This window comes from Hyperolius riggenbachi, chromosome 3, assembly GCF_040937935.1.
Source record: "Hyperolius riggenbachi isolate aHypRig1 chromosome 3, aHypRig1.pri, whole genome shotgun sequence".
NCBI lineage: Eukaryota > Metazoa > Chordata > Amphibia > Anura > Hyperoliidae > Hyperolius > Hyperolius riggenbachi.
Window position 1 is genome coordinate 43646541 of NC_090648.1, and position 25620 is coordinate 43672160.

A 25620-nucleotide genomic window follows, 5' to 3' on the forward strand; every position below is an offset into this window, starting at 1 on the left:
TGTTGGTAGTCATTCAGATGCGGCCTGGTCTTAGGATATGCTGCCATCTCTCCCGTCAGTTACACTTTATGTTAGTCTATTTTACCTGCTCTCTGACACTGCGATGAAGATCAGACAGACAACTCTGACACAAGCTGCAGAATAAGCGAAACTTCTTCTTCAAAGCAGAAACCTCCTCCTAATGAAAGAAGAACAGTGAGGGAATTATATAGTTGTCATCCCGCGGGCAGTATATTCATGCACGCAGGACTTCATCTAAAGTCCCAGAGGTGTAGATATATGTACCCCCAGGACCACGCCTGGGCGGGTGCTGCGGGTGCATTACACCCAGACGCCTCTTTCTGTCAGGTGCCGCCCGGCCGCCGCTCACCCCCTCTGGCCGCCGCTCCCTCCCTCCAGCCGCGTCCATTGGGCGCAGGGGGGCGTGGCGCCCCAGGTGACTGACACCCAAGGGGGTGTCGCCACGACCCCCCATGGTGGGGAAGAGCAGCGCTAGAAGGAGGGGTGGGAACAGCGGCGGGGAGGGGGGACAGATCCCACCCTCCCTCACCTGGGTCCCCTCCTTCTGCCTCACTTCCCCACTGCTGGCCACCCGGTTCATCTCCCCGCTGTGGGGACCGCCTCCCGGAGGCAGAGCAGGGCTATGGCAAGATGGCTGCCAAAGCCCTGCTCTGGAGACTATTTGTGTATCCAGTACAGGGCTTCGGGCGCCATCTTGCCGTAGCCCTACACTCTGCCTGTCAGCGCGGGAGATAGTCACTGGAGGATCGTCGGGGAGCTGGAGGCCGGCCAGGTGAGTGAATTTTTTTTTCACAGCACTGCTCCCCACATAACTTATTTTCTGGTGAATGCTGTGCACATAGCGTTTATTTTCTGGTGAATGCCCCCACATTGCAATTATTTTCTGGTGCATGCTCCCCACATAGCGATTATTTTATGGTGAATGCCCCCACTTTGCGATTATTTTCTGGTGATTGCTCCCCACATAACTATTATTTTCTGGTGACTGTCTCCACATAACTATTATTTTCTGGTGACTGTCCCCACATAACTATTATTTTCTGGTGACTGTCCCCACATAACTATTATTTTCTGGTGATTGCTCCCCACATAACTATTATTTTCTGGTGATTGCTCCCCACATAACGATTATTTTCTGGTGATTGCTCCCCACAACGATTATTTTCTGGTGATTGCTCCCCACATAACTATTATTTTCTGGTGATTGCTCCCCACATAGCGACTATTTTCTGGTGAATGCTGCCCACATAATGATTATGGACATGGGTGTGGTTATGTGGTTGAGCGCGGTTAATTTAACCACTCCCATAGGCGCCAGAGAAAATCTTGCACCCAGGTGCCAGACACCCCAGGCTCACCCCTGTGTACCCCGCCGCGATCGCCCGCTGCGTGCGCACTCGTTCCCATTGCCACCCATTCGTACACTAATCAGTGAACCAGTGGTCATTGACAAAATGAATAACACATTATTTCCTGTGTACATTCACAGTACACAGGAATATAAAGTGGGTGTAGTGGCCAACTAGTAAAATTGCACATACATACATAAAATAAAAATACAAGAAAGCCCCATTAATTAACCTCTTACCTCCCCTGCAGTTACCAAAATAAAACTGTGTGTGTGTGTGTGTGTGTGTGTGTGTGTGTGTGTGTGTGTGTGTGTGTGTGTGTGTGTGTGTACAGTGTGTGCGTGCGTGTGCGTGTGTGTGTGTAATGAATATGTTAATCTAAGTCCCCGCATCAATGATCGCCAGCATCAATGAGATGCCACGGTCATTGTAACAAAACGAAGTAACATGTCCTCGCATTACTTCCTGTTCTGTACTTAAAGTAAACTAACTGGAAAAAAAATACATAGTTACCTTAGGGACTGAACTTTTGTAATATGTCTGTCAAAAGGGTATATTACTGTTATTTATGAAATTATGGGCTTGTAATTAGTGATGGATGCAAAATTGAAAAAAAATGTACCTTTATTTCCAAATAAAATATTGGTGTCATGCATACTAGGGAAATATTTCAAATGTTTTAATAACGGGGATAAATGGGCAAATCAAATGTGTGTGTTTTAATTATGGTAGCATGTATTATTATCTAAAAACTATAATGGCTGAAAACTTTTTTCCACATCTTTTTCCCATTAAAATGCATTTAGAATAAAATAATTCTTAGCACTTCTGTACCACCCAAAGAAAGCCTAATTGGTGACGAAAAAAAAACAAGGTATAGATCGTTTTGTTGTGATAAGTAGTAATGAATTTATAGGTGAATGAATGGAAGGAGCGCTGAAAGGTGAAAATTGCTCTGGCACAAAAGGGGAAAAAAAACCCCTCAGTAGTGAAGTGGTTACATGATGTAATAACTGGGACAAATAAAATGTGTGGGATTTATCCAAAGTAGCAAGTATTATTTTACAACTATAATGGCCGAAAACTGAGAAATAATGAGTTTTTACATTTTTTTTTTCATCCTGAGAAATTGATGGTGTCCTTTTAGACTGTACAGTAGAGTGTCTTGGTCTAATGTCTCTGTGCGTGGTTTTCCAGCCGCACAGTAGCACAGAAAAAGCAACTTCATAAAGTTATTAAGGTTACCCCGCAGATAGATGGCTGTCCTCTTCTTTTTTTTTTTTTCTCATTAGAAGAATTACCGTATATATTTCCTATTGCTTTAGGAATATTAAAAAAATGTAAGACACTCCTCACACCCAGGACATGTGTTGTTGGATGTCTAACTTCCGGCAGACATTTTAGACATAAAAAAGAAGACTAAGGTAAATAGTTTGAGGGACAGAACAAGATCAGCTGAGTGCAGAGCTGATGCTGCCCCCTACAGTCTGCTGCCCTGAACCATGTGATTCAGTCTGCTTCATGGGAGGGCTGCCCCTGGACACATAGGCAATGTAATGTATGAAGGAATGCAACGTTGTCCTGTTTTATTGTTTTTCTTTGCTCTTGTTTATTTTTGGGGGAAAATTGCAATTTAGAATTTTGTTGTACAATTGGTTACATACATTGTTACGTCAACATTTTTTATTCTATTTTATGTACCATCTAACTTACCAATCAGCCATTCATTGGCACATATCTACAGTAATTCCTATATTTGTATAGCGCTTTTCTCCTTGAGCGCACTCAATAGGCAGTAGTAGTGTTAGGGAGACTTGCCCTAGGGAACTCCTTACTGAATAGGTGAAGCTTATTGAACAGACAGAGCAGTAATTAAGTAATTTTCGCTTCAGATTTGCTTTAACTTAATTTGCAATGGCAGTGTTCACTTCCTGGAGTTCCTCTGTAAGAGACCTTACCTGTGAAGGCTCGGCGGTGCTGAGATGGTAGAGGGTCCAGAGAAGAGCAAAGTGACAGCACACAAGGCAAGGGAGGACAATCTGTAGAAGGAAGATATTAAATGTTCACCAAAGCCGTATTTTAGACTCCTATTTGTAATGCACAGGACGGTAAAAATGCAACAACCAGCAGCACACAATGTTTTCTGCATTGCATGCTTGTACTTTCTGCAACAAATATGTAAATAGGAATGCACCTGGCTGCTGGTTTCTACCTTTGTCCAAAGGCTCCTAGCTGCCAGCAGAGTGGGGATTCCTTCCCCAGGACAGAGCAGATCACCTGACCCCAACCTCCTTCTCTCACTGCTAACAGCTCTTTGCGGCCAGCACGGCAGCTACAGTTCTCCTTTAAGCCATGATTATCTCTCATCACCCTGCCTGAAATAAAAATAATTTCTGATTTCTCCTTTAACTTGTTATAAAAGGAAATGAGGAGAGTAAGTGTGGGAATGTTTTTTTTTTTTAAACACAATAAGCAAGGCCAGAGAAGAGTGTGCTTGGCTTTAGTGCTGGTCAGAGTAAAAACTCTCAGGAGAAGGAGCTGAGTGTCAGGTGATCGATTCTCACAAGTAGAGACAGTTGCGGGCCCTCCCACTTCTTTCCTCACTTCCTCCTCTACAACCTGCTCTCGCCGCTCCTCCAGCATTGTACAGATGTCCACCCCTTGCATCACTTGCTCACTCACGAGTGTCCTGGACCTTTATTGTAACTCCCTCTCCCGCACCTTCAGCTCATTCGAGAAGGCCTTAAAGTGTACCAGAGATGATCTATAATAAAAGTTTTCTACAAACCTGGGGCTTCCCTTAGCCCCATGCGCAGGGATTGCTCCCAGGCTGCCGTCCTCAGCCTTCTGGGTTGCCGGTACCGGGTCCCATAACTTCGGCCAGTCTCCGCAAGAGAAGAGTGCCCTCTACGTATCTCTCCGGTGACTGCAGAAGAGATACGTAGAGGGCGCCCTTCTCTTGCACAGACTGGCTGCAACTGGCCCAAGTTATGGGACCCGGTATCGGCAACAGAGAAGGCTGAGGACGGCGGCGTGGGAGCGATCCATGCGGATGGGGCTGGAGGAGGCCCTAGGTATGTATAAAACTTTTATTACAGATCGTCTCTGGTTTCCTATAAAGACCCATCTGTTCACAAATGCTTACCTGCTACCTTCATAACTCCTCCCGCCTTGGATATCACCTCCCTTCTTCTGTGTTCCTTATCCGACCACTTAAATTGTAAGCTGTGAGCCTATTAGGCAGGTTCTTCCTCCGTGTGCTCTTCTCCATCACCATATCAACTCGTCTGCTATATTTATCCCTACATTGTTACATCACTGCCATTGTTGACCATTATAATGTCCATGTAACATTATTTAATGCTGTAAGGTCTTCCCTGTCTATTGTAAAGCACAGCGTAATATGTTAATGCTTTATAAGTAAAGTTTAATAATAAGAAAACATATCATGCAAAAAGTACAGATGTGCAATGCACAAAATATTGTAAGTAGAAAAAAAGAGAGGCGGAGTGTTTTCAGGAGGAACATAAGGCTAGTTATCAGATCACATTTGGGAAAAGTCCATTATACCTGATCGGGAACCTCGCCTGTATCCACTGCCCTTTGCAGAATGCGGCTGCACGGTTCAAAGAGCTCCCACTTCGTCAGATCGTAAGCACTGCAGAGAGATGCAGCAGATTATTATTGGCCTTCTAGCACCACGGGGTTAATTATAGCGCACCTAATGCTGGGAACGCACAATGCAGGTCTCACAGTCTGGTTCAGAATTACTGACATAAATAAACTTTTGCAGGATAGTCTAATTTTTCGAGTTTGACCTGTATTTCCTCCCACCAGCAGCTACCTGTACAGAGAGGACAGCCTCTTCATAATGGCAGCGGTATTGTAGACATCATCTTCATCCAGATCAGACACCTAAAGAGGAAACAGAGTATCCATCACCAGCCGACCTTTCAGTGATACAGGACAAGGAAATGACAACAGCAGGCACTGCTTCTTATACGGCCTCTCACTTTATACTGGAATGGTAAATGTACTTGTAAATGCAAGACTACATTTTTCCTCTCTGAGCTCCCCTAAATGGAGTACATATATAGCAGGTGTTTGTTGAATGAATATCCTAACATTTACCTGTCCCATCAGCCAAATTTTAGAGACTAATAATACCCAACTAAAGCATCAGGCGCACCATAGCCACAAACTTATATTGCAGTCTATGGTGGTACCGTGTGTAGCCGACGGGCTGTGTGTCAAAATCAGCTGATCCCAGTAGTGTGTACCTAGGTATTAAATCCCAACCCCCCAAAGGAAAGGAGTGGCAGGGAATAGGTGTAGCCTATAGACTGCTCTGGTTAGGTGGTGGTGGGGTTGGTATTAGGTGTGAAAGGTGATATTGTTGGTCATAGGTGGGGGTGGGTAGTGTTAGACGTAGGTATGGGGAATGTTGGTGTTAGGTGTAGGTAAGATAGGAAGGATAGAGTTCGGTGTATGTGGTGGTGGGGTGGGTGTTAGACATAGGTGATGGGGGGGGGGGTTAGTGTTAGGTGCAGGTAGGGGGGAAATTAGTGTTAAGTGTGGGTAAAGGGGGGAGATAAGTGTTAGGCGTATGTGGTAGTGTTGGGGGGGTGTTAGTGCTAGGCATAGATGGCAGGGCTGTTGGGTACAGGTACGGGATATGTTAGCATTAGGTGTAGGTATAGGGTTAGGCATATGCGGTGGTGGTGGGGAGTGTTAGGCATAGGTGGTGGGGGTTAGTGTTAGGTGCAGGTATGAGGGATGTTAGGTGTGGGTAAGGGGGGAGATAAGTGTGAGGCGTATGTGGTAGTGCTGGGGGGTGTTAGTGTTAGGCATAGGTGGTGGGGGTTAGTGTTAGGTGCAGGTATGAGGGATGTTAGGTGTGGGTAAGGGGGGAGATAAGTGTTAGGCGTATGTGGTAGTGTTGGGGGGTGTTAGGCATAGGTGGTGGGGGTTAGTGTTAGGTGCAGGTAGGGAGGAGGTTAGTGTTAGGTGCAGAAATGAGGGATGTTAGGTGTTGGTAGGTGTAGGTCGTAGTGGTGGGGGGTGTTAGTGTTAGGCATAGGTGGTGGGGGTTAGTGTTAGGTGCAGGTAGGGGGGAGGTTAGTGTTATGTGCATGTATGAATGATGTTAGGTGTTGGTAGGGGGAGGCAAGTGGTAGGTGTATGTCGTAGTGGTGCGGGTGTTAGTGTTAGGCATAGGTGGTGGGGGTTAGTGTTAGGTGCAGGTAGTGGGGGGGGAGGTTAGTGTTAGGTGCAGGTATGCGGAATGTTAGGTGTGGGTAAAGGGGGAGGCAAGTGGTAGGCGTATGTGGTAGTGGTGGAGGGGTGTTAGTGTTAGGCAGAGGTGGTGGGGGAAGTGTTAGGGCCTGTTTCCACTGCACACGGATTCTGGATGGAGAAAACTGACTCCAATGAATGCCTATGGGAAATCTGCATCAGAAAAATCGTGTTTAGTGGAAGGAGACCCAAGACCACAGAACAGAAATAAGATTTTATAATTATCCGGGGCTTCCTCCAGTCCCATGAGCACCGATGTGTCACTTCCGTCCAAGTGTCTCCATTCGCCTGGTATCGGTCCTGGTATTCTGGTGCAACCGCGCCAGTTGGCTCTCCTGCTCATGCGCAGAACTGGTGCAGGTATGTATAAAATCTTTTTATTTGCCCATCTGAGGTTTACTTCAACTGCTACAGCTTTTGAGTGAGCTGCAAAAAAACTATATAAAAAACGTTAAACCACTGAAAAGTACTGTATTAGCTTGTGAGCAGAGGTAGACTGGCGAGAAATTTGGAACTGAGTTTGTAAAAGGATACCTGCACTTTGATGAGGCAGTAACCCTGGGAAACAGCTGTCAGGCTATCTTACTACATTCAGGGTTGTGAAGTGGTACAAAAATCTTCCAGCTACGACTCCTAAGTTTATAAAACTACTGACTACGACTCCAGGTACCAGAAATTGCTCCGACTCCTCGACTCAGACTCCTTAGTCCGATTCTTACCATGGCTGTGGAGTTAAAAAAAAATCAAATCAGAGTACAAAAATTATCCGACTCAGTTTACTAAAACCGACTCAGACTCAGGTACCCAACATTGCTCCGACTCTACAGCCCTGTCTACATCCCCACTGCTAACCACTGTATCATTTAACCATCTTGAAATAAAAAGGCGAGTTTTAAAAATCCAGTGCCTCATCCACTCGCAACTAAATGAAAATTAGCCTCATCTACTCACTACTATTAAAATGATTTGCGTCTTACGGACCATCTCCGGCCACAACATTGAAACCACCAACAGGAGAAGTGAATAAATGTGATCATCTCCTTATAATGGCACCTGCTGTAATAGGCAGCAAGTGAGGAGTTCTCGAGGGCGATTTGTTGGAAGTAGTAGGAATGGGCAGCTGTTAGACCTAGAGTGACTCTGACAAGGTCCCACACTGCTGTGGCCTGACGTCGGGGGAGCTTTGTAGCGATATGTTGCAGCTGCCATTTTCTAGAAACTAACTTTTCAGGAACTGTAAGAGTAAACCGTACCTGCAGGACGTCCGGCAGCAGCTTCAGGAAGTGGTCAGTGAGCCCGTCCACCAGGCGGCTGACAATAATGTCCGTCTTCTTGTGCATGTTGTGTCGGCGGTCAGACAGGATGTACAGAGCGCAGGAACAGCCATCCAGAACCTTCGGGTCTGTGTGTTTCTCCAGGATCTCCCGTGTTTGGGTCAGGAGGAGATCAAAGTACTGGGAATAGGAAGAAGCAAGGAACTAAAGGCACAAAACCATCTGGACTGTGATTGCATTGTATCTGCTCTGGGCCCTTCCTTTCCAGACCACTAATAAATCTGCATATAATAACTTGTGCTTTACTGAAGTTACAAAACAAGCATATGTTAAGCACTTAAAGAGACACTGAAGCGGAAAAAAAAATATGATATAGTGAATTGGTTGTGTACTATGAATAATTACTAGAAGATTAGCAGCAAAGAAAATATTCTCATACTTTTATTTTCAGGTATATAGTGTTTTTTCTAACATTGCATCATTCTATAATATGTGCAGATTACACAACACTCAGCATTCAAAATGAGTCTTTCAGAGCAGTCTGTGAAGTAATGACCTCTCCTCTAGCAGAGGAAAAGTAAATAGTCCAGGAACAGTTGAGATAATAAAAGTCAGATAACAGCCCTCTCCACGACTAAAGGCCCATACACACGTCGGATTTTTGCGAATGACCCGTCGTTTGAACGTTCTGTCGTTCGCACGTCAAATCTGACGTGTGTACAGACTATCGTTCGGGTGATAAGACTGATTTCCAGCGATCCGCCCGACCAGTCTTATCACGCGAACGATAGTCCGTACACACGTCTGATTCCGCGTGCGAACGACGGGACGTTCAAACGACCCGTCGTTCAGAAAAATCCGACGTGTGTATGGGCCTTAACTTAGTCTGAGAGCTTAATGGCTTGTTTGCATAGAGATAACAACTGGAGTTTCTCAACTCTTCCTGTACTGGAAACAATTACACTGATGTATCTGATCTTAATGTTATATTTCTTAGCTGTGCTACACATACAAATCATAATATTATCATTTTTTTTTCGCTTCAGTGTCTCTTTAAGGACCACAGGCTTTACCCGTCCCCCCAGTGACCAGGCTGTTTACAAACTAGGCCACTGCAGCTTTAAGGGCTCGTGGCAGTGCCGTACAACCCAGCATACAAGCGACCCCCCTTTCTGTTGGTGGGCTCTGATCCCTGCTGGGAAGTTTATTTTTTTTGTTATCGATTTGTTTTTTTTAATAAATTTGCTATTGGTTTTATTATACTTTAGACCCTCCCTTCCCCTGCCAACCAATCCCTGCGATCAGCTCTCATAGACATCAGCCTACTAGAGCCTATTGCTCTTGTGCCTCCAGAGGGGACAGCCGAGTGACACGGCTGTCCCCAGTACATCGCTGTACAATGTTTCGTCGTCTAACAGTCTGCTAGCGGCGATTGCCGCTGGGAGACTGATGACGGAGTGGAGCGTCATTCAAGCAGGGATGCGCGCACCGGTGCGCGATCCCCTGCAGTGCGCGCATCCCCTGCAATCTACACCCCCAGGACTTCGCGCCAATTGGCGTTGAGCAGTCCTGGGGCTGTCACCGCATTCAAACCAATTGGCGTGGAGCAGTCGGCAAGGAGTTACAGGACAACCAAGGTGACATGTGACATGATGAGATAGACATGTGTATGAACAGTGCCTAGCACACATAACTATGCTGTGTTCCTTTTTTTCTTTCTCTGCCTGAAAGAGTTACACATCAGGTATGTAAATGGCAGTTCCTGTCTGGGTCAGGATCGGGTCAGACTATAGCATAACCCTCACTAATGTTGGAGCATCGATCTCTGGCAGATTCTATTACAGTGACCATATCTGCTGGCAATCAATAGGCAAAATTGACGAGTATGGGCACATTTATCCTGTAGACGCAGCCTCGTCCCAAGCGCACACCTGGCGTGAAATGTCTATCCACCTCACATCCTGGTGCCCAGCTCCCACTGCCTCATTATATTACCGGTATGTTGCGCATTACTTCATTACCCTTCTAGATGTTGCTTAAACTCCAAAGAGGACCTGAACTTGTTCACAGGAGAGGAGAACACAGAGAAATCCACCCTGTATGTGTTTATAGAGAACAGCCTGTCTAATTTTCCCTTCTCAGCAAATAATGAGCTAGTGTAATTTGAGCTCCCAGCTGTCTGCTAGGTCTGCTGAGTAGAGAGCTTTCTATGCTCCAGCAAACCAGGAAGTAACAACACTGCAGCATTTCTGAGGAGCTCTATCAGCTGAAACAAGGAAACATTTTTCTTTGAAGTTTATTATGCTGTTGCTTATCTTTAAGGCTCGTTTCTGCAACTAAACCGCCGCTAATGTAAGTCAATGGAAGTGTTTCCATTGATGCGAATTACCTGACGCGATGCGGCGCAGGGGAAATTATGGATAGCAGTACTATCAGAGTCCCAATAGCCACTAACAGGAAGCCGCATGAAGCCGCATCCGGTTGTTTAGACGACAACCGGAAGTTCCTGTGGGGGGGGGGGATGCGAGGCGATGCGGAAATCGCCTCGAATCAGGAACGCCAGAGGAAATGGGCCCTTAGAGCAGAGAGGAATTTCTGAGTTCAGGTCCGCTTTAAATAAAATTTAAACTGAAGTAGTGCCTGGAAAAAAAAACGTGATTTGAGACGTGAATAATTAGGCTTGCATGCAAATTGAATGCACATTGTATGCAGCTTGGAACTAGGCCAATCCAATGGGACTTCCTGCTGATTTTGATTGGTCTAATTCTAAAGGCTCATACACACATCAGACCATAGTCTTTGGAAAATGAAAGATCACAGACCAATATTACCACCCTTCATGTAGTATGAGAGCCATAATCTACACAGTCTATTCTATGGAGCTGAACTCCCCATCAGATAGAAATCTTTGCAAGATGCTGCACACACAGATGCTGTACAGACACAAAAGATCAGTATCTGCAAAAGATCTGTTCCTGCCAACGTTCCGTTCCTGCAAATTGCATTCATAGTCTGTGAGATCTGCAGATCATCATACACACATGATTTAACTGACATTCATCTGCAGATCAGATCCACCAGGATGGATTTTCAGATCTGCAGATGATTGCTTGATCTGCAGATGAATGTCAGTTAAATCATGTGTGTATGAGGATCTGCAGATCTCATAGACTATCATTGCAATTTGCAGGAATGGATTTTTGGCAGGAACAGATCTTTTGTAGATACTGATCTTTTGTGTCTGTACAGCATCTGTGTGTGCAGCATCTTGCAAAGATTTCTGTCTGATGTGGAGTTCAGCTCCATAGAAAAGACTGGGAAGGTATGGCTCTCATACTACAGGAAGGGTGGTAAGATTGGTCTGTGATCTTTCATTTTCCAAAGACTATAGTCTGATGTGTGTATGCACCTTAAGCTGCACACAATTTGCATTTATGCCAAACTGATTTGCATCTGATGGACCATCCCCAGTGAGCATTCTCTTGTTCCCTCCAATCCAGCGTTCCTTTACTGGGAGCCTCACCTTCTCCAGTCTCTCAGTGCTGTACATCTCCAGGTCCAGGTACCCCACCACCTTCAGGAGAGCTTCCATCTTGTCTGCATCAGCTGAGAACTGCGAAGGAAGAAAAACACCACCAGCGATGTACTAGTGCAACCTCCTTAGCGGTATGCCCGACACTCGCCTCAGGAGTCCTCCAGTAATAATCCAACAGATTGCATGGCTGCAAAAGGCTTAGGCTAGCACTAGGCTAGATAGTATAGAGGTAGCCGGCACCCACCAATCGCCCCATCCAGCCACTTAATACATTACCCAGCCTGGCTCCAGCGATTGGGGCAGCCTCCCCGCACAGCTCCGGTCTCTTTATGGGGAGGATCGGGTCTGCCCATGACGTCATGTACGATCCTCCCCATAGAAAAGACCGGAGCTGTGCGGGGAGGCTGCCCCAATCGCTGGAGCCAGGCTGAGTAATGTATAAGCGGCTGGATCGGGGGTGCCAGCCACCTATGCTAACTAGCCTAGTGCTAGCTAAGCCTTTTGCAGCCATGCAATCTGTTAGATTAATCCTGGGGACTCTAAAGCTGTAAAACCTAACGTAGCGCTCAGAAGGTTAATAAATTAACTATTTAGAAGCCAATTTATTTAGAGGCTGGCAAGTGCTCCATGGAAATTTAATTTAGCAAATTTTTCTTCATTTCTTCTTTGTTACATTTCCTTGCTACTAATTAGTGCTGCTGTAATGTGCATTTATGGCCACTTGTCACTAGGGGGCAGTGTGAGACAAGTGTGAGGACTTCTGATTTCATTTTCTATCTCATCTACTAGCAGAGAAACATCAAAGCATTCCAAGAATTTACAGCACGACCAGTTCTGCCAGCTGCAAAATCAGTGCACTTATCCCAAATGAGATAATTCCTTTGAAGCTGCTAATGGGTTAAAATATCATCAAAATGGTAATTTATTTCAGTAATTCAGAAAATAAATCTCATGTATCATATAGATTCATTTTATATTTCAATCGGTTATTTATTTTCATTTTGCTGATTATGGCCTACAGGTAATGAAAAGCCCAAATTCAGCCTTTCAGAAAATAAGAATACTGCATTGTGGAAAAGTTTCATATTGAAGACCCATGGGGGTCTCATTCCACTCCGCTAATTAGCCCAAAATATCTGCAAAGGTGTCCTGAGCCTTTAAATGGTCTCTCAGGCCAGGGGCAAGAGGGTCATGCTTGCAATCGCTTTGTGTAGTGTTTTATGTAACATTTTCCAGCACAATTTGTGGTGCGGTTGGAAGAGCTATGAAATCTACTACAGGAGATTGTACAGTGCTTCCAACTTGTGTTTTTTGTTTTTGTACCGTGTGTTAAATAAAGTTTTGACTACCTGCCGAGTCTCCTGAGGGCCGAAGATGCTGGCTTCCTGGGTGTAGCCCCGCCCCTTTGCACAAAAGGTCATTGCACTTTTTTTATCTCAAAAAAGAGAAGTGCCAAAGACCTTTTGTGCAAGGGGAAGGGGCTACACGCTGGAAGACAGTGGGCTCGGAGTTCAGAAGACCCGGTAGGTGGTTAAAGGGAACCAGAGACGAAGCCCCCTCATGTATTTTACCATATATATCAGTAAGAACATTAGAGAAAACACTTACCATGCTCTCTGTTTCACCCTCACTGCTAAAAGTGTCTGTTATCAGCAGTCACAAGAATCCCAGACTGAGCAATTAAATCTGGCTTTGCTGGGAATGATTATTGCTGAGTCATTATAGCAAAGCCACAAGGGGGCAGGCTTGGGCTTGAAATAACACCACAGAAGACAGACTTAGCTATAATCTTTCTGTAGCAAAGCTAGACGGAGCAGCCTGACTTCTCAGTCGGGGGTTCTTATCAGAGGTGATTACAGTCAGATTACACAGAGAACAATGAAACAAAGGGCAGATTAGGTGTTTACAGTCATGTTCCCACTGATTTATAAGGTAAAATACAAGAGGGTGCTTCATCTCTGGTTCTCTTTAAAGAGAAACCGTAACCAAGTAGCAGATAACCTCTTTCTCATGAGAAATATATTCCTTTTCTCATATGCATCATCAGGGGGCTCTGTATGGCTGATTGTGTGGTGAAACCCCTCCCACAGTATGATGTCAACACCTCACAGAACTGAGGTACTGACATCACACTGTGAGCCTTGTTACATTGTGGGAAAAAACAGCTGTTTCCAACTGCCAAAAATGCAAGCAGCATCTCCTTCCAGTGACATCACTGCCAGCAGTAAAAATGTCACCATGTGGTAAATGCCAGAATGTAAATAAGGGAGAGGAAATATTTTACAACGGGAAAATGCTGACTAAATCATTTATACATACCGTCTTTCCCTGAAAACAAGACACTGTCTTATATTAATTTTTGCTCTAAAAGATGTGCTAGGGCTTATTTTTAGGGGATGTCTTATATTTCTATCAGGAAGTGTCTCCCAGCAAACCATTTCCTGTTCCTTTGTACTGTGATGTTCATGGATTTGAAGGTATGCTACTGTGCTGATCAGGGACCTGCCCTGTCATCCCTGCACACAGTTAATAACCTTTCTGTGTGCTGGGATGACAGGACCGGTGCCCAATCGGCACTGCACCGCTGTGTCCCCGCTTGGTGGTTGCCTCTTCTTCCTCTTTAACCGGTTCAGCACCGCAGTGTCGAAAACCTCATGCATCCGAGCAACGTTCACCTCCCATTCATTCGCCAATAACTTTATTGCTACTTATCACAATTAATTGATCTATATCTTGTTTTTCCCGCCACTAATTAGGCTTTCTTTGGGCAGTACATTTTGCTAAGAATTATTTTTTTCTAAATCCATTTTAACAGGAAGCTGAAGAAAGAAATGAAAAAAATTCCTTTTCTCAGTTTTTGGCCACTATAGTTTGAAATCAATATACGCTACTGTAATTAAAACTCATGTATTTTATTTGCCCATCTGTCCCGGTTATTTCACCGTTTAAATTATGTCCCTATCACAATTTATTGTGCCGATATTTTATTTAGAAATAAAGGTGCATTTTTTCAATTTGCTTCCATCACTATTTAAAAGCTTATAATTTAAAATAATATAATAACATACTCTCTTGACATGCATATTTAAAAAGTTCAGACCCTTGGGTAACTATTTATGTTGTTTTTTTTTAATTGTATTTTGTTTTTTTTCTTAATAAAAAATGTATGTGGGTAATTTTTGGTGTGGGAGGAAAACTGCTAATTTTAAGTGTAAAATAATTTTTTTTTAATTCAAAATGTATGTGGGTGCAGTTTACTATTTGGCCACAAGATGGCCTTAGTAAAAAAAGTCCTGGATGCGAACGATCTCGCATCCAGGAACTAAAGAACAGGGAGAAGTTTCCTGGGGGGCAGAAATACCGCGCTCTCTCACTAGAAAGCGTCGGTTTTTCTGCGGGGAAGTTAGATCGGTGAATGGGAATTATATTCCCATTCACTGATCGGGGCTAGCGGCGGGTGGCGGGAGCCCGCCCGATCGCGTGCACCATGCGGCGGCAGCAGCGCCTATCTGGACGAGGAAGCTCTTCCAGATAGGTCGAACTGGTTAACTTCCGCTAGGGCTTATTTTCGGGGTAGGGCTTATATTTCAAGAATGCTGAAAATTTCAGCTAGGGCTTATTTTCAGGGTAGGTCTTATTTTTAGGGAAAGAGGGTAATTATTGTAAAAGTGAACCTTTTTTTATTACATTATTTTCACTGGAGTTCCTCTTTAAAACTTTAACAAGAAAATCACACACCAGCATAACCTGTGTGCATACTGACAGTGGTCACAGACAGGGGAAGGAGGCACTGCACTGAATTAAATCCTGGCTACAAGGGTAAGTTAGCAGCTCAGTTGTGGGGTTACTTTGATGCACTGTCTGCCTGAAGAAGCAGAGGAGTCAGCGAAACACGTGAAGCCCACGGTGGCAGACATCAGGTGTCAAGGGTGACAGATCTCTATAGTAAGCATTATCTTTCATGCAGGATGTGTATCATTCATTGGTTTCTTTTTGAATCCTAGTGTTGTGCTATTTGATTAACCCCTAGTGGTGTGGCCTTGTTTAGAACATTTACATCATTTGGATAGCTGCACAATTTATACTGTGTGATCCTGTAACCACCAGTCTTTGGCTACTTATTTGTTGTAATCATTTTTATATGATTCATTGTATTAATGATTTAATGACTGGACATTTGTTGTCATCCGCTGCAGTGGTTTTAATTGTTCTTATTCAGGGATAAGTCCCTAATAAATTTGCTATATTTGCCAATTTTTTGGGGTACATTTATCCAGACGAGAAGGGGCTCCTCCACTGACAGCTGGACATTCAGGAATCAGGACAGCTTGGTCATTGCTGCTTTATCTGTGTATACCAGCTGCCATGCCTGGCTTACCAACTGGTATTCAGCTAGACTTTTTGTTCACGTACCGGTTTAGGTTTAAAAGAAAAGGAAATAAAAAAAAACCAAACAGCGTCAGTCAGGTATGTGTAGTTCAGCACCATGGAGAGCGTACAATCTTCCTGAATAGATTACTGCAACAGGCTGCCTCTTTTCTGATCTATTAATCTATCAGGGATGATCCCCGCATCAAATTCGGATGAAATCCGAAATGGGTTTCATTTGTATTTTATTCTCCTAAATAGAGCAGCTGAGCGGGAGTGTGAGGGGAGGGGGGGGGTTGTTAAACTTACCTAGCAGCCTTTCTTCTTTAATCCGTCCCACGCTGCGTTCCAAGCCGTGTCACGTGACTACTACGCTTTCTCCTTCAACCCGGAAGGAGGGAGTGTTTGTAATCATGTGACCACAGCTTGGAATGCAGCATGGGACGGATTAAAGAGAACCCGAGGTGGCTTTGTATAACGTTAGTGGGGCACAGAGGCTGGTTGGGCACACTAACACCAGCCTCTGTTGCCCCATGGTGTGTGTCAAAGACCCCCCTGCTCGCCGCTATCCTTCCCGCAGTGCTGGCGACACGCAGCGCGTCGCCAGCACAATGTTTACCCTAGCGCTGTCTGTCAGCGCCGCTCCCCCGCCTCCTCCGCATCGCCGCTACCCGCCCTCGTCCCTTCCCTCCAATCAGCGTGAGGGAAGGGACGAGGGCGGGTAGCGGCGATGCGGAGGAGGCGGCGGAGCGGCGCTGACAGACAGCGCTAGGGTAAACATTGTGCTGGCGACACGCTGCGTGTCGCCAGCATTGCGGGGGTATAGCGGCGAGCAGGGGGGTCTTTGACACACACCATGGGGCAACAGAGGCTGGTGTTAGTGTGCCCAACCAGCCTCTGTGCCCCACTTACGTTATACAAAGCCACCTCGGGTTCTCTTTAAAGAAGAAAGGCTGCTAGGTAAGTTTAGCAACCCCCCCCCCCCACACACACACACACACACACACACACACACACTCAGCTGCTTTATTTAGGAGGATGCAATACAAATGAAACCCATTCAGATTTCATCCGTAGCTCACCACTGGTATTAACCCAGGCTGGGCAAACTGAGTGGCCTGAGCTGCCTGCTGCAGACCGCAGGCCGCATTTCTGAAGCTCTTCTCCTCCCTTCCTGCAGATGCGCAAGCAGGCGTTAACGGGGAGCTTACAACTCATCTGATCGCCGGTTCCTGCGTTGCCTCTCCATTAAAACAGAGCGTCACATGACAAGACGTTGGGACGTGCCAGCGTATTACACGCTGCTCACTCATCGCCGCAGGCCTCTCACTCTGCTGTCGCTATGATGGCAGATCTCGGAGATGGTCAGGACCAAATTTCATTGGCTCCTGACCCCGTGATCACTGCGAGCCAAGCTCCTTACATGTCCAGCCAGATGGCAGAGCGAGGGGCCTGCGGCAATGAGCGAGCGCGCCATCAGCAGGAGCGGCAGATCCGTCTGGCGAGTCATCGGTAGGGGTTGGTTTTTGGTAATAGCATCTCTGTGGTAAACATGCTAGAAAACTTCTACATAAAAATAACGAGTAAGTGTCTTTCCACACTGAAAATTGAGGGGGCTCCACCATTGACAGCACAGCATAATTACCATTCGTGTAACCCAAACGCAGGGAATCTGCAGCCATCACTACGTTTGTGATCTGGGAGTAAAACAGTTTGCATTACTCTGTGGCCACTGTGATTACTATGTTAATCACAGTAACCTTGCGAGTGGCAAAACTACAGAAATTCAAAGGTCGGATCGAAATGCGCATGCAGTGTGGTAGGGCCCTAACGCCACCTCAAATTACAATCTATGGCCTTAAAGAGAAACTGTCACGAAAATCTTAAAATGTAAAACCTATACAAATAAGAAGTATATTTCTCCCAGAGTAAAATAAGCCATAAATTACTTTTCTATGTTGCTGTCACTTACAGTAAGTAGTAGAAATATGACATTACAGACAAGTTTTTGGCTAGTCCATCTATTCATGGTGGATTCTCAGCATGGCCTTTATTCTATATAAAGACATTCCCTGAAAATGATTAATACAAAGATGCTGGCCAGCCTCCCTGCTCGCTGCACACTATTTTGGCAGTTGGACGGAACAACTGCCATTCACTAAGTGCTTTTAAAAATAAGGAAAACCCTGAGAACCCCCCTATGAGAAGATGGGCTAGTCCAAAACCTGTCGGTAATGCCAGATTTCTACTACTTACTGTAAGTGACAGCAACATAGGAGAGAAGTAATTTATGGCTCATTTTACTCTGGGAGAAACGTACTTCTTATTTGTATGCGTTTTACATTTTAAGATTTTTGCGAGAGTTCTTCTTTAAGCATTAAACAGCATAAAACTAACATCTAAAAACATAAGATAGATCCCATCAGATCAGAATCTGATCACAGGGGGCTCTCCTCCTTCCACACACTAGGCATATATTTCTATAGATGGTTTTCAGATTCCGTACTGTAGAACAGAAACTGGATGGTCGCACTCCTATACAGTTTTTTTAGGGCCAACTAAAAACCACAACCTCCCAACTGAGGTGCAACATTTCAGAACAAGCTTTGTTCGCATGTGCCCGATTTGATAAAATACTTATAAACAGTTTAAAAGGGAGAGGTAGTGTTGGTCTTACCTCTCCTGAAGAAAAAGGCTAGCGTGACTGGATAAATTACATTTATTAACGCACTATACAATGGACGCCGCATTTCATGGGACTTCACCCCCTTCCTCAGTGCCTTTGGATTAGGGCCAACACCAGTGGCCTCACTCGTCCTGTCCCCAATCCAAAGGCGCTGCTGTGTTATAGACTTGAGGAAGAGGGCAAAGTTCTATAAAACGCATTGTCCATTTTATAGTACTGCAATAAAATGCTTTATCCAGTCACACTGGCTTTTATCTTCAGGAGAGGTAAGACCAACACTACCTCTTATTTTTAAAATGTTTATAAGTATTTTCTTGGGCGCTTCGAACTAGCTTGTTCTAAAATGTTGCAGATGTGGAGCTGGAAGGGTCAGTCTTTGGAGCAGTCTGAGCTGCGGAAAGCAACCAGCTTCTGCATTCCGGTGCTAATTGCCTTTTTACAAAATGGGACACAGATCACGGGCAAGACCCACTTCACTTTTCACAGCAGAGGGATAAAAATAAAAACTAGCCCCCGGCAGTGATAATGTTAGCTGGATTTCACTGAGCTTGAAAAGCCAACTATAATACAACATATCTGTATTCCTGATCCTTGCCTCTCTAATAGCAACATTACTGTATGATAACAGTTGCTATACTGCCTGTCTGGCAATCACACAGCCATTCTCCCTACTACAGCCTCCACTTTCCTATCTCAGCAAGCCAGCAGTATATGAGTCACTGCTATCAGGGTCGGGACAAGCTTCTCCAGCACTAGAGGCAGAGATTCCAAAGAGCGCCCCCTCCTCCCTGAATTGTGCCAAGATCCAGTATAGGTAACAAATGTGCCCCCAAGTACCAGGTAGCACCCCTACCAGTACAGTCAGATGTGTTTCCAGTATTAGTCAGTCAACCCTCCCTAGTGTATATATAGTCAGATGTAACCCCAGTATAAGGTAGCCTCTGCCCACTACCATCAGATGTAGCCCCAGTATTAGTTAGCCTCTGCCCACTACAATCAGATGTAGCCCCAGTATTAGATACATATGACTTTTATATACCAGGGCGCCTCTTTCCCCCTATCGTGCAAAGTATACCCCCGAAAACTTCCTGTCTGAGGGGTGGTGACAGAACCCAAGTGGATCCTCCACGGTGGACAACGGTTTCCTTTTACTCCAAGAGAGCGACCGCATCTGGATCCTACCAGGGCCGCCCCGAGTGGAGTCGGGTTTATGGTCTCCACCTGCTTCCTGTGGTCGGTTGCCTCTTCCAACCCTCCTTTGTGAGTAGTGTTTCATTTACAACTTACCCCATCCTCAAAATATGGTATCACACTATTGGGCTCCCGCTTTTGTCTCCTGTGCCTTTTCCTCGGGTGTTAAGATTCCCCCCCCCCCCCCCCCCACAGTGCATGTAATGTGAGAACCCACTAGAGGGCATCATAGAGAGAAGATGCTGCAGCTGTGCCCCAGGGTGAAGTGGGATCCCAATGGCGCAGAGGAAGGTAACTATTCCAGGTCGCTCTGCATACTCTGGATACGGCCGGGCGAGGAAGGGGGCAGCATAAGCATGCTCACAGGGCTTTGCACCCAGAGGCTAATGCCTTCCGAGCTTCTGCCTTGGCCAAGACTACTAGCCGCGGTGGTAGGTAACTGAATGTTAACAACCATCAGCGAGTAAAGATGGATAAATTTTGGTCTTCTACATCACTATGAAAGGTTTCTAGCTGAAATGTTATCTTGTCCTTTGGATATACTTGTGCTGTGTAGTGTAACACTTTGCATGTTGTACCTTAGCAAGAAGATGAGGAAGTGCGATGATCATGTGACGACTGAGCCGGATTTTGTCCTCTGCGTGAAGCTTCTTGTCCTTCATAGACTGAATCTGGAACAGAGGGGTTGCGTGAATAGTACTTACTAAAGGGTAAACTTACAGACAGTGGGGGTAGTGCTGACAAGATCTGCATGTCTCATCTGAAGGGACTGACATTTTCCATAGTGTAGTGAATTTGTATCGTCTCCCCAATTTCTGTCTGATCACAGCTCCTCACATGACCAGACACAGATCAGCACTAGGTGGCGCTGTGTGCCAGGATGGGAGGAGGCTGCATACCCACTCTACAGCAAGGAAAAGTACAGCTCTGGCAGATAAGCCATGCAGAACTAGTCAGCACTAGCCCTGCTGCCTGCCTAAGGTTTAGCCTTTATTTAGGCTTTAAAGAGAATCTGTATTGTTAAAATCGCACAAAAGTAAACATACCAGTGCGTTAGGGGACATCTATTACCCTCTGTCACAATTTCGCCGCTCCCCGCCGCATTAAAAGTGGTTAAAAACAGTTTTAAAAAGTTTGTTTATAGACAAACAAAATGGCCACCAAAACAGGAACTAGGTTGATGTACAGCATGTCCACACATAGAAAATACATCCATACACAAGCAGGCTGTATACACCCTTCCTTTTGTATCTCAAGAGATCATTTGTGTGTTTCTTTCCCCGTTCTGCTCTCATGCACTGAAGTTTCAGGCTGCTCTTTTCTTCTTGCAAACAGCTTTGCCCTTGTCTGTAATTCTTCAGTATGTGAAAGCCTAGCCAGCTCAGAGGACGATTTATCCAGCTTGTAAAAGATAAGAGAGAATCTGCCATATTCTAAATAACACACAGGCAGTGTGCAGAGAGGGGCCTGGAGGGGGGAGATTCATCACAGAACCACAACACTGAAGAACTTGGCAGCCTTCCAGACACAGGCCGACAGGTCTGACAGGGGAAAGATACATTGATTTATTACAGAGACTGTTATAGTAGAAAGTGCTGCAGTGAGCCAGAACACATTATAATAGCTTTTGGAACTTGTAGGATGATAAAAAACAGTATGCAATTTTTGTTACGGAGTCTCTTTAAACAAATGAAAGTCAATAGATATAAAAATTCACCTTCTTCATAGGGACACGGCCAACAGGAGACGTCCCTTCGGCAGCCTGTCTCAGGGAAGACACCAAGATCTCCAGGAGAGAGCTCTCCTCCTGGTCATTCAAATCTACAACAAGAAAACAATGCTGAGCAGGACTGATACGGTGTCTCAAAGTTTAGTTACACTGGTTGGTAGCCGTTTAATGGCCATTTAGGGAGTTCTGTGCAGGAGGAGCTCGCCATCAATACAGTGTCATGATACTACAGTTTGCAGCAAAACTGGGGAACCAGACAGGGATATTTAATGCCTCCAACAATTTTTGCCCTGGCCATTGAGCCGTGGGCAATGCTGCTAAGGGCAAAATTCACAAAGTTTCCCTATTTGCAGACAATCCTCTCCTGGATTTGGCCGACTCCTCACTGGGTGCGGCCTTAGACCGTCTTAAAATTAATTGGGAGAATTCCCTTGTATAGCCTATCAATCCCCAACAGAGCCTTCACCAGCGGTATTGCCCCCTTAAAGGATACCTTAGTGCTAAAAATATATTGCCTACTGTGTGTGTGGGGAGTAGTGCAGAGGCTTACCTCGGTGTCAGCCTCCGTTTCCCTGCAAAGCAGCCTGTTCCGAAGTCCTAGTCACCGGGGTCGGTGCCCTCTGACCCGGACAGAATACAGTGTGCATGCTCAGTATGTCTGCTTGGGCACATTGTGAACGCGATCCCCGCCAACATCAAGTCCAGTGTGGGCGCGCTGGGTACGTCTTCCCGGTGGACATACAGTGCATGCACCAACTAGGACTTCAGAACAGATCGATGTAAAGGAAAACAGAGGCTGACACGAGGTGCGGTAAGCCTCCGTACTTCTCCCCACACACACAGTAGGCGTCATTTTTGACATATTTGTAGCACTAAGGTATCCATTAAAGTGAGCCCAAGGAGGTTAAAAAAAAAATAAAAAAATCATATACCGTATTTCGCGCCGTATAAGACGTTCCGGAATATAAGACGCACCCAGGTTTAGAGGTCACAAACCAGGGAAAAAAAAATATATACTAAACCTGGTGCGTCCATATTCCAGGAGCGTCTTATACATGTTCTCCCCCAAATGGTGTCCGCCTGTGTCCCCATGTCCCCTCCTGTGTCCCTTATGTGCCCTCCTATGTCCATTATGTGCCCTCCTATGTCCATTATGTGCCCTCTTGTGTCCATTATGTTTTCACCTGTGTCTCTTTATGCAACCTCCTGTGTCCCATATGTGTGTACCTGTGTCCCTTCCTGTGTCCCATATGTGTGTACCTGTGTCCCTTTCTGTGTCCTCCTGTGTCCCATATGTGTGGCCATTCCCTGGTGCCAAGTGGGTGGTCGCTCTCTCCCCGTGTCTCTGATGCCCGTGCACAAGTGTATCAGTAATGTTCAGGCAGCCGGATCACATACCGCATGGCCTCCGCCGGGAACTGCCTCCTGTGTAATGCTGCTGGCGGCTCTTGTCCCGTGTGCCCGCTCGTTCTACTGCTTCTCCGCTCCATCATTTGCCAATGTAAATATCGGGCAGCTGGCTTCCCTATCGCCGCGAGGATTGCAGACCTTGTCCCCTGTGCGCGGCTTGCTCTATTGAAAGGCTCGTTCTGATTGCGTCATCAGTACGAGCCTTTCAATAGAGCCAGCCACGCAGAACGAGTAGGGCACACGGGACAAGAGCCGCCAGCAGCATTACACAGGAGGCAGTTCCCGGCGGCAGCGGTCATGCGGTATGTGATCCGGCTGCCTGAACATTACTGATACACTTGTGCACGGGCATCAGAGATATAGGGAGTGAGCACACACAGGCAGGGAATCCCCGACATGGCGGCGGTTCGTATCGGCGGGCGTTCGGAGGTTGGCGATTCCCTGCCTTTGCCGTATAAGACGCAGGGACTTTTTCTCCCCATTTTTGGGGGAGAAAAAGTGTGTCTTATACGGCGGAAAATACGGTACTCACTTATAAACCGAAATACCTACTTTTCCCTCAGAAACCAGAAACACGTGATTGACTCGCGTATAGCTCCCTTCACAGCAGCCAGATGTGCCCCCAGTTCAAGTCAGCCCCCCTCCCCATAGCCAGCTGTGCTTCAAGAATTATACAGCTGTATCAAGATGCCACTAGATGGCATCATAGATATGAGACAGCGATTGCCACACAGGAAGATTCCCCGATCATTGCTCTGCTGGCACATTGCTTGTACACTCTGCTCCACAAGCCAGGGGACACAGGTAATCTTAAGCAGCGCACTCTGCACACCATGTTGCAGGGGATGGGGGACATGGACACAGCCGGGAGTCAGCTGGCAAGAGCAGGATCACTAGTGAATGATCCTTACGCTAGTCTGCCAGTAACAAAACCTGCGCGACCATCTGTTCTGCTCCACTGACTGGCATATAAGCCGAAAGGTGACTTTTCAGCACATTTTTTGTCCTGAAAAATTAGGCTTATACGCGAGTATATAAAGGTACTTGCCTGGGCAGAGGGAAGCCTCTAGATATAGTCCAGAGGCTTCCAGAGGCCTCCTCGCATTCCCCAAAGCCACGCACAGACCCAAGCATGCAGCTAATCTAGTCTGACACATCTGATCTGCATGCTTATTGAGGGTCTATGGCTAAAAGTCCTAAAGGCTAAAGATCAGCAGGATAGCGTAGGCAATTTGGAAATAAATGCCAGCCTCCATACACCATATGTCTCTCACCACGGGTCCCCTTTGAGCTTGCAGGTCAGCTATGAGATTTGGGACCCTGCTTGCATCATCATCCAGCCTCCACTTACCAGCCTCAGTCAGCAGCAGATCGGTCTGACACTCCCAGTTCTTTAGATGGACCCCAGCGTGGTCCCACAGACTGTCCACCAGGTAGGCAGCGTGTTCATGGAGCTGGCACAGGGGTGAGACAGGGTAAGCTAAATACAGTGCAGAGCATTCATTACAATAATGAAAATTAAAGTCTTTGTGTGCTTATGCCTTGAGCAATTTCCACCAGTGTACTAACGCCTAGCTTTTTGCAGTCCGCAAGCGATCAGAATCCGATTAGCAAAACTTTTCTAGTGGAAAACAGCCCTTAAACCCATTAGCAGCTGCTGGTCTCTTCTAAACCTCTGTCGGCATATCTTGTTTGAGCCTTGATCAACAATATAAAATATTTCTGTGTCTTGGAATTTGTCATTCATTTTGTGTCTTGGAATTTGTCACTGTAATTACTATGTCCACCAATTCTGTATTTTGTACCAGTGTCAACATTTGGCGTTTACCATTATCTGTATTATTAAGTACCACATGTTCGTCTCTTACTATTTTTTTTTGCCACGGAGTATATTGGCGCTTTATAAATAAATCAATAATAATAGTTACAATACAGTCATGCCCCTCCATCAGTATTCACAGTATAAGCAGTTACTCTGTCTATATATGAATAGTAAACTCGCTGCAGTGTGTGCAGATCCCAGTTACTCTTACTGCTCTGAATGTACTCCACCAACCCCCCCCCCCCCCCCCCCCTCGGTTGTTAATGGCCTCTCTCAGATGGTATCCATACTTTAGCAAACAGCATACAGAAATACTAAGTAGCAATGAGGCTTGGTAAATGAGATGCTGTTACGTAAGAGTTGGTGCAAGTTTTTGTTATTTTTATGCAAATTTTTGCAGGTTAGAATCAGACCTAGGTATAAGAGAGACCCAGAATTTGAATGGGTTTAGGTATGGCCAGCTTTTATATTTATCTTTAAGTTTAGGTGTGCTATAAACACCCTTTTCTCCAAATTTATTGATATCACAGTGGAAATTTACATCTACCTGTTACCATTCACTGTTTGAGACCTTCCTGGTCCTCCGCAGTGAATTTTGGGCTATCTGCAGTTGCACGGCTGGTTCTGCACAGTATTGAGGCCCATGTGTGATTGATGCACCTCCGGGACAACTAGGTGTGGCACCCACAGATCTCAAAATTACAAGTGTGGAGCTTCCCGGCCGTGTTTAGGCCACAATATGCTGCAGAGACCCGGGAACATCCCCATAGCCAAAGAGCAAAAAGTCAGCTGTGTATTGGCACTTTCGGCTATTTACAAAACTTGATCTGAAGCTCCAAGAGATTCCAACTAGTCACCGACAGCAGTCAAAGTTTCTGAGAAACAACCCCTTCACGGATATCAGCCTCTTCCCGTGTACATCTACTGTTAGCTAAGTGTA

General features: G+C 45.7%; 1 protein-coding gene across 3 annotated transcripts in view; it reads right to left on the minus strand.

Annotated features, from left to right (window-relative positions):
- The window catches only part of STAG3 (STAG3 cohesin complex component), a 135672-nt gene that overhangs the window by 61291 nt on the left and 48761 nt on the right, over nucleotides 1–25620 (minus strand). For all 3 annotated transcript variants that reach the window (XM_068274049.1, XM_068274051.1, XM_068274050.1), the window contains exons 15-23: nucleotides 24210–24312; nucleotides 21437–21540; nucleotides 20298–20390; nucleotides 11463–11552; nucleotides 7919–8119; nucleotides 5215–5285; nucleotides 4941–5028; nucleotides 3329–3409; nucleotides 86–178 (exon numbers count right to left, since the gene is read on the minus strand). In XM_068274049.1, coding sequence (XP_068130150.1) covers nucleotides 86–178; nucleotides 3329–3409; nucleotides 4941–5028; nucleotides 5215–5285; nucleotides 7919–8119; nucleotides 11463–11552; nucleotides 20298–20390; nucleotides 21437–21540; nucleotides 24210–24312 — 924 coding nt within the window. The remainder of the gene's footprint in view (nucleotides 1–85; nucleotides 179–3328; nucleotides 3410–4940; nucleotides 5029–5214; nucleotides 5286–7918; nucleotides 8120–11462; nucleotides 11553–20297; nucleotides 20391–21436; nucleotides 21541–24209; nucleotides 24313–25620) is intronic.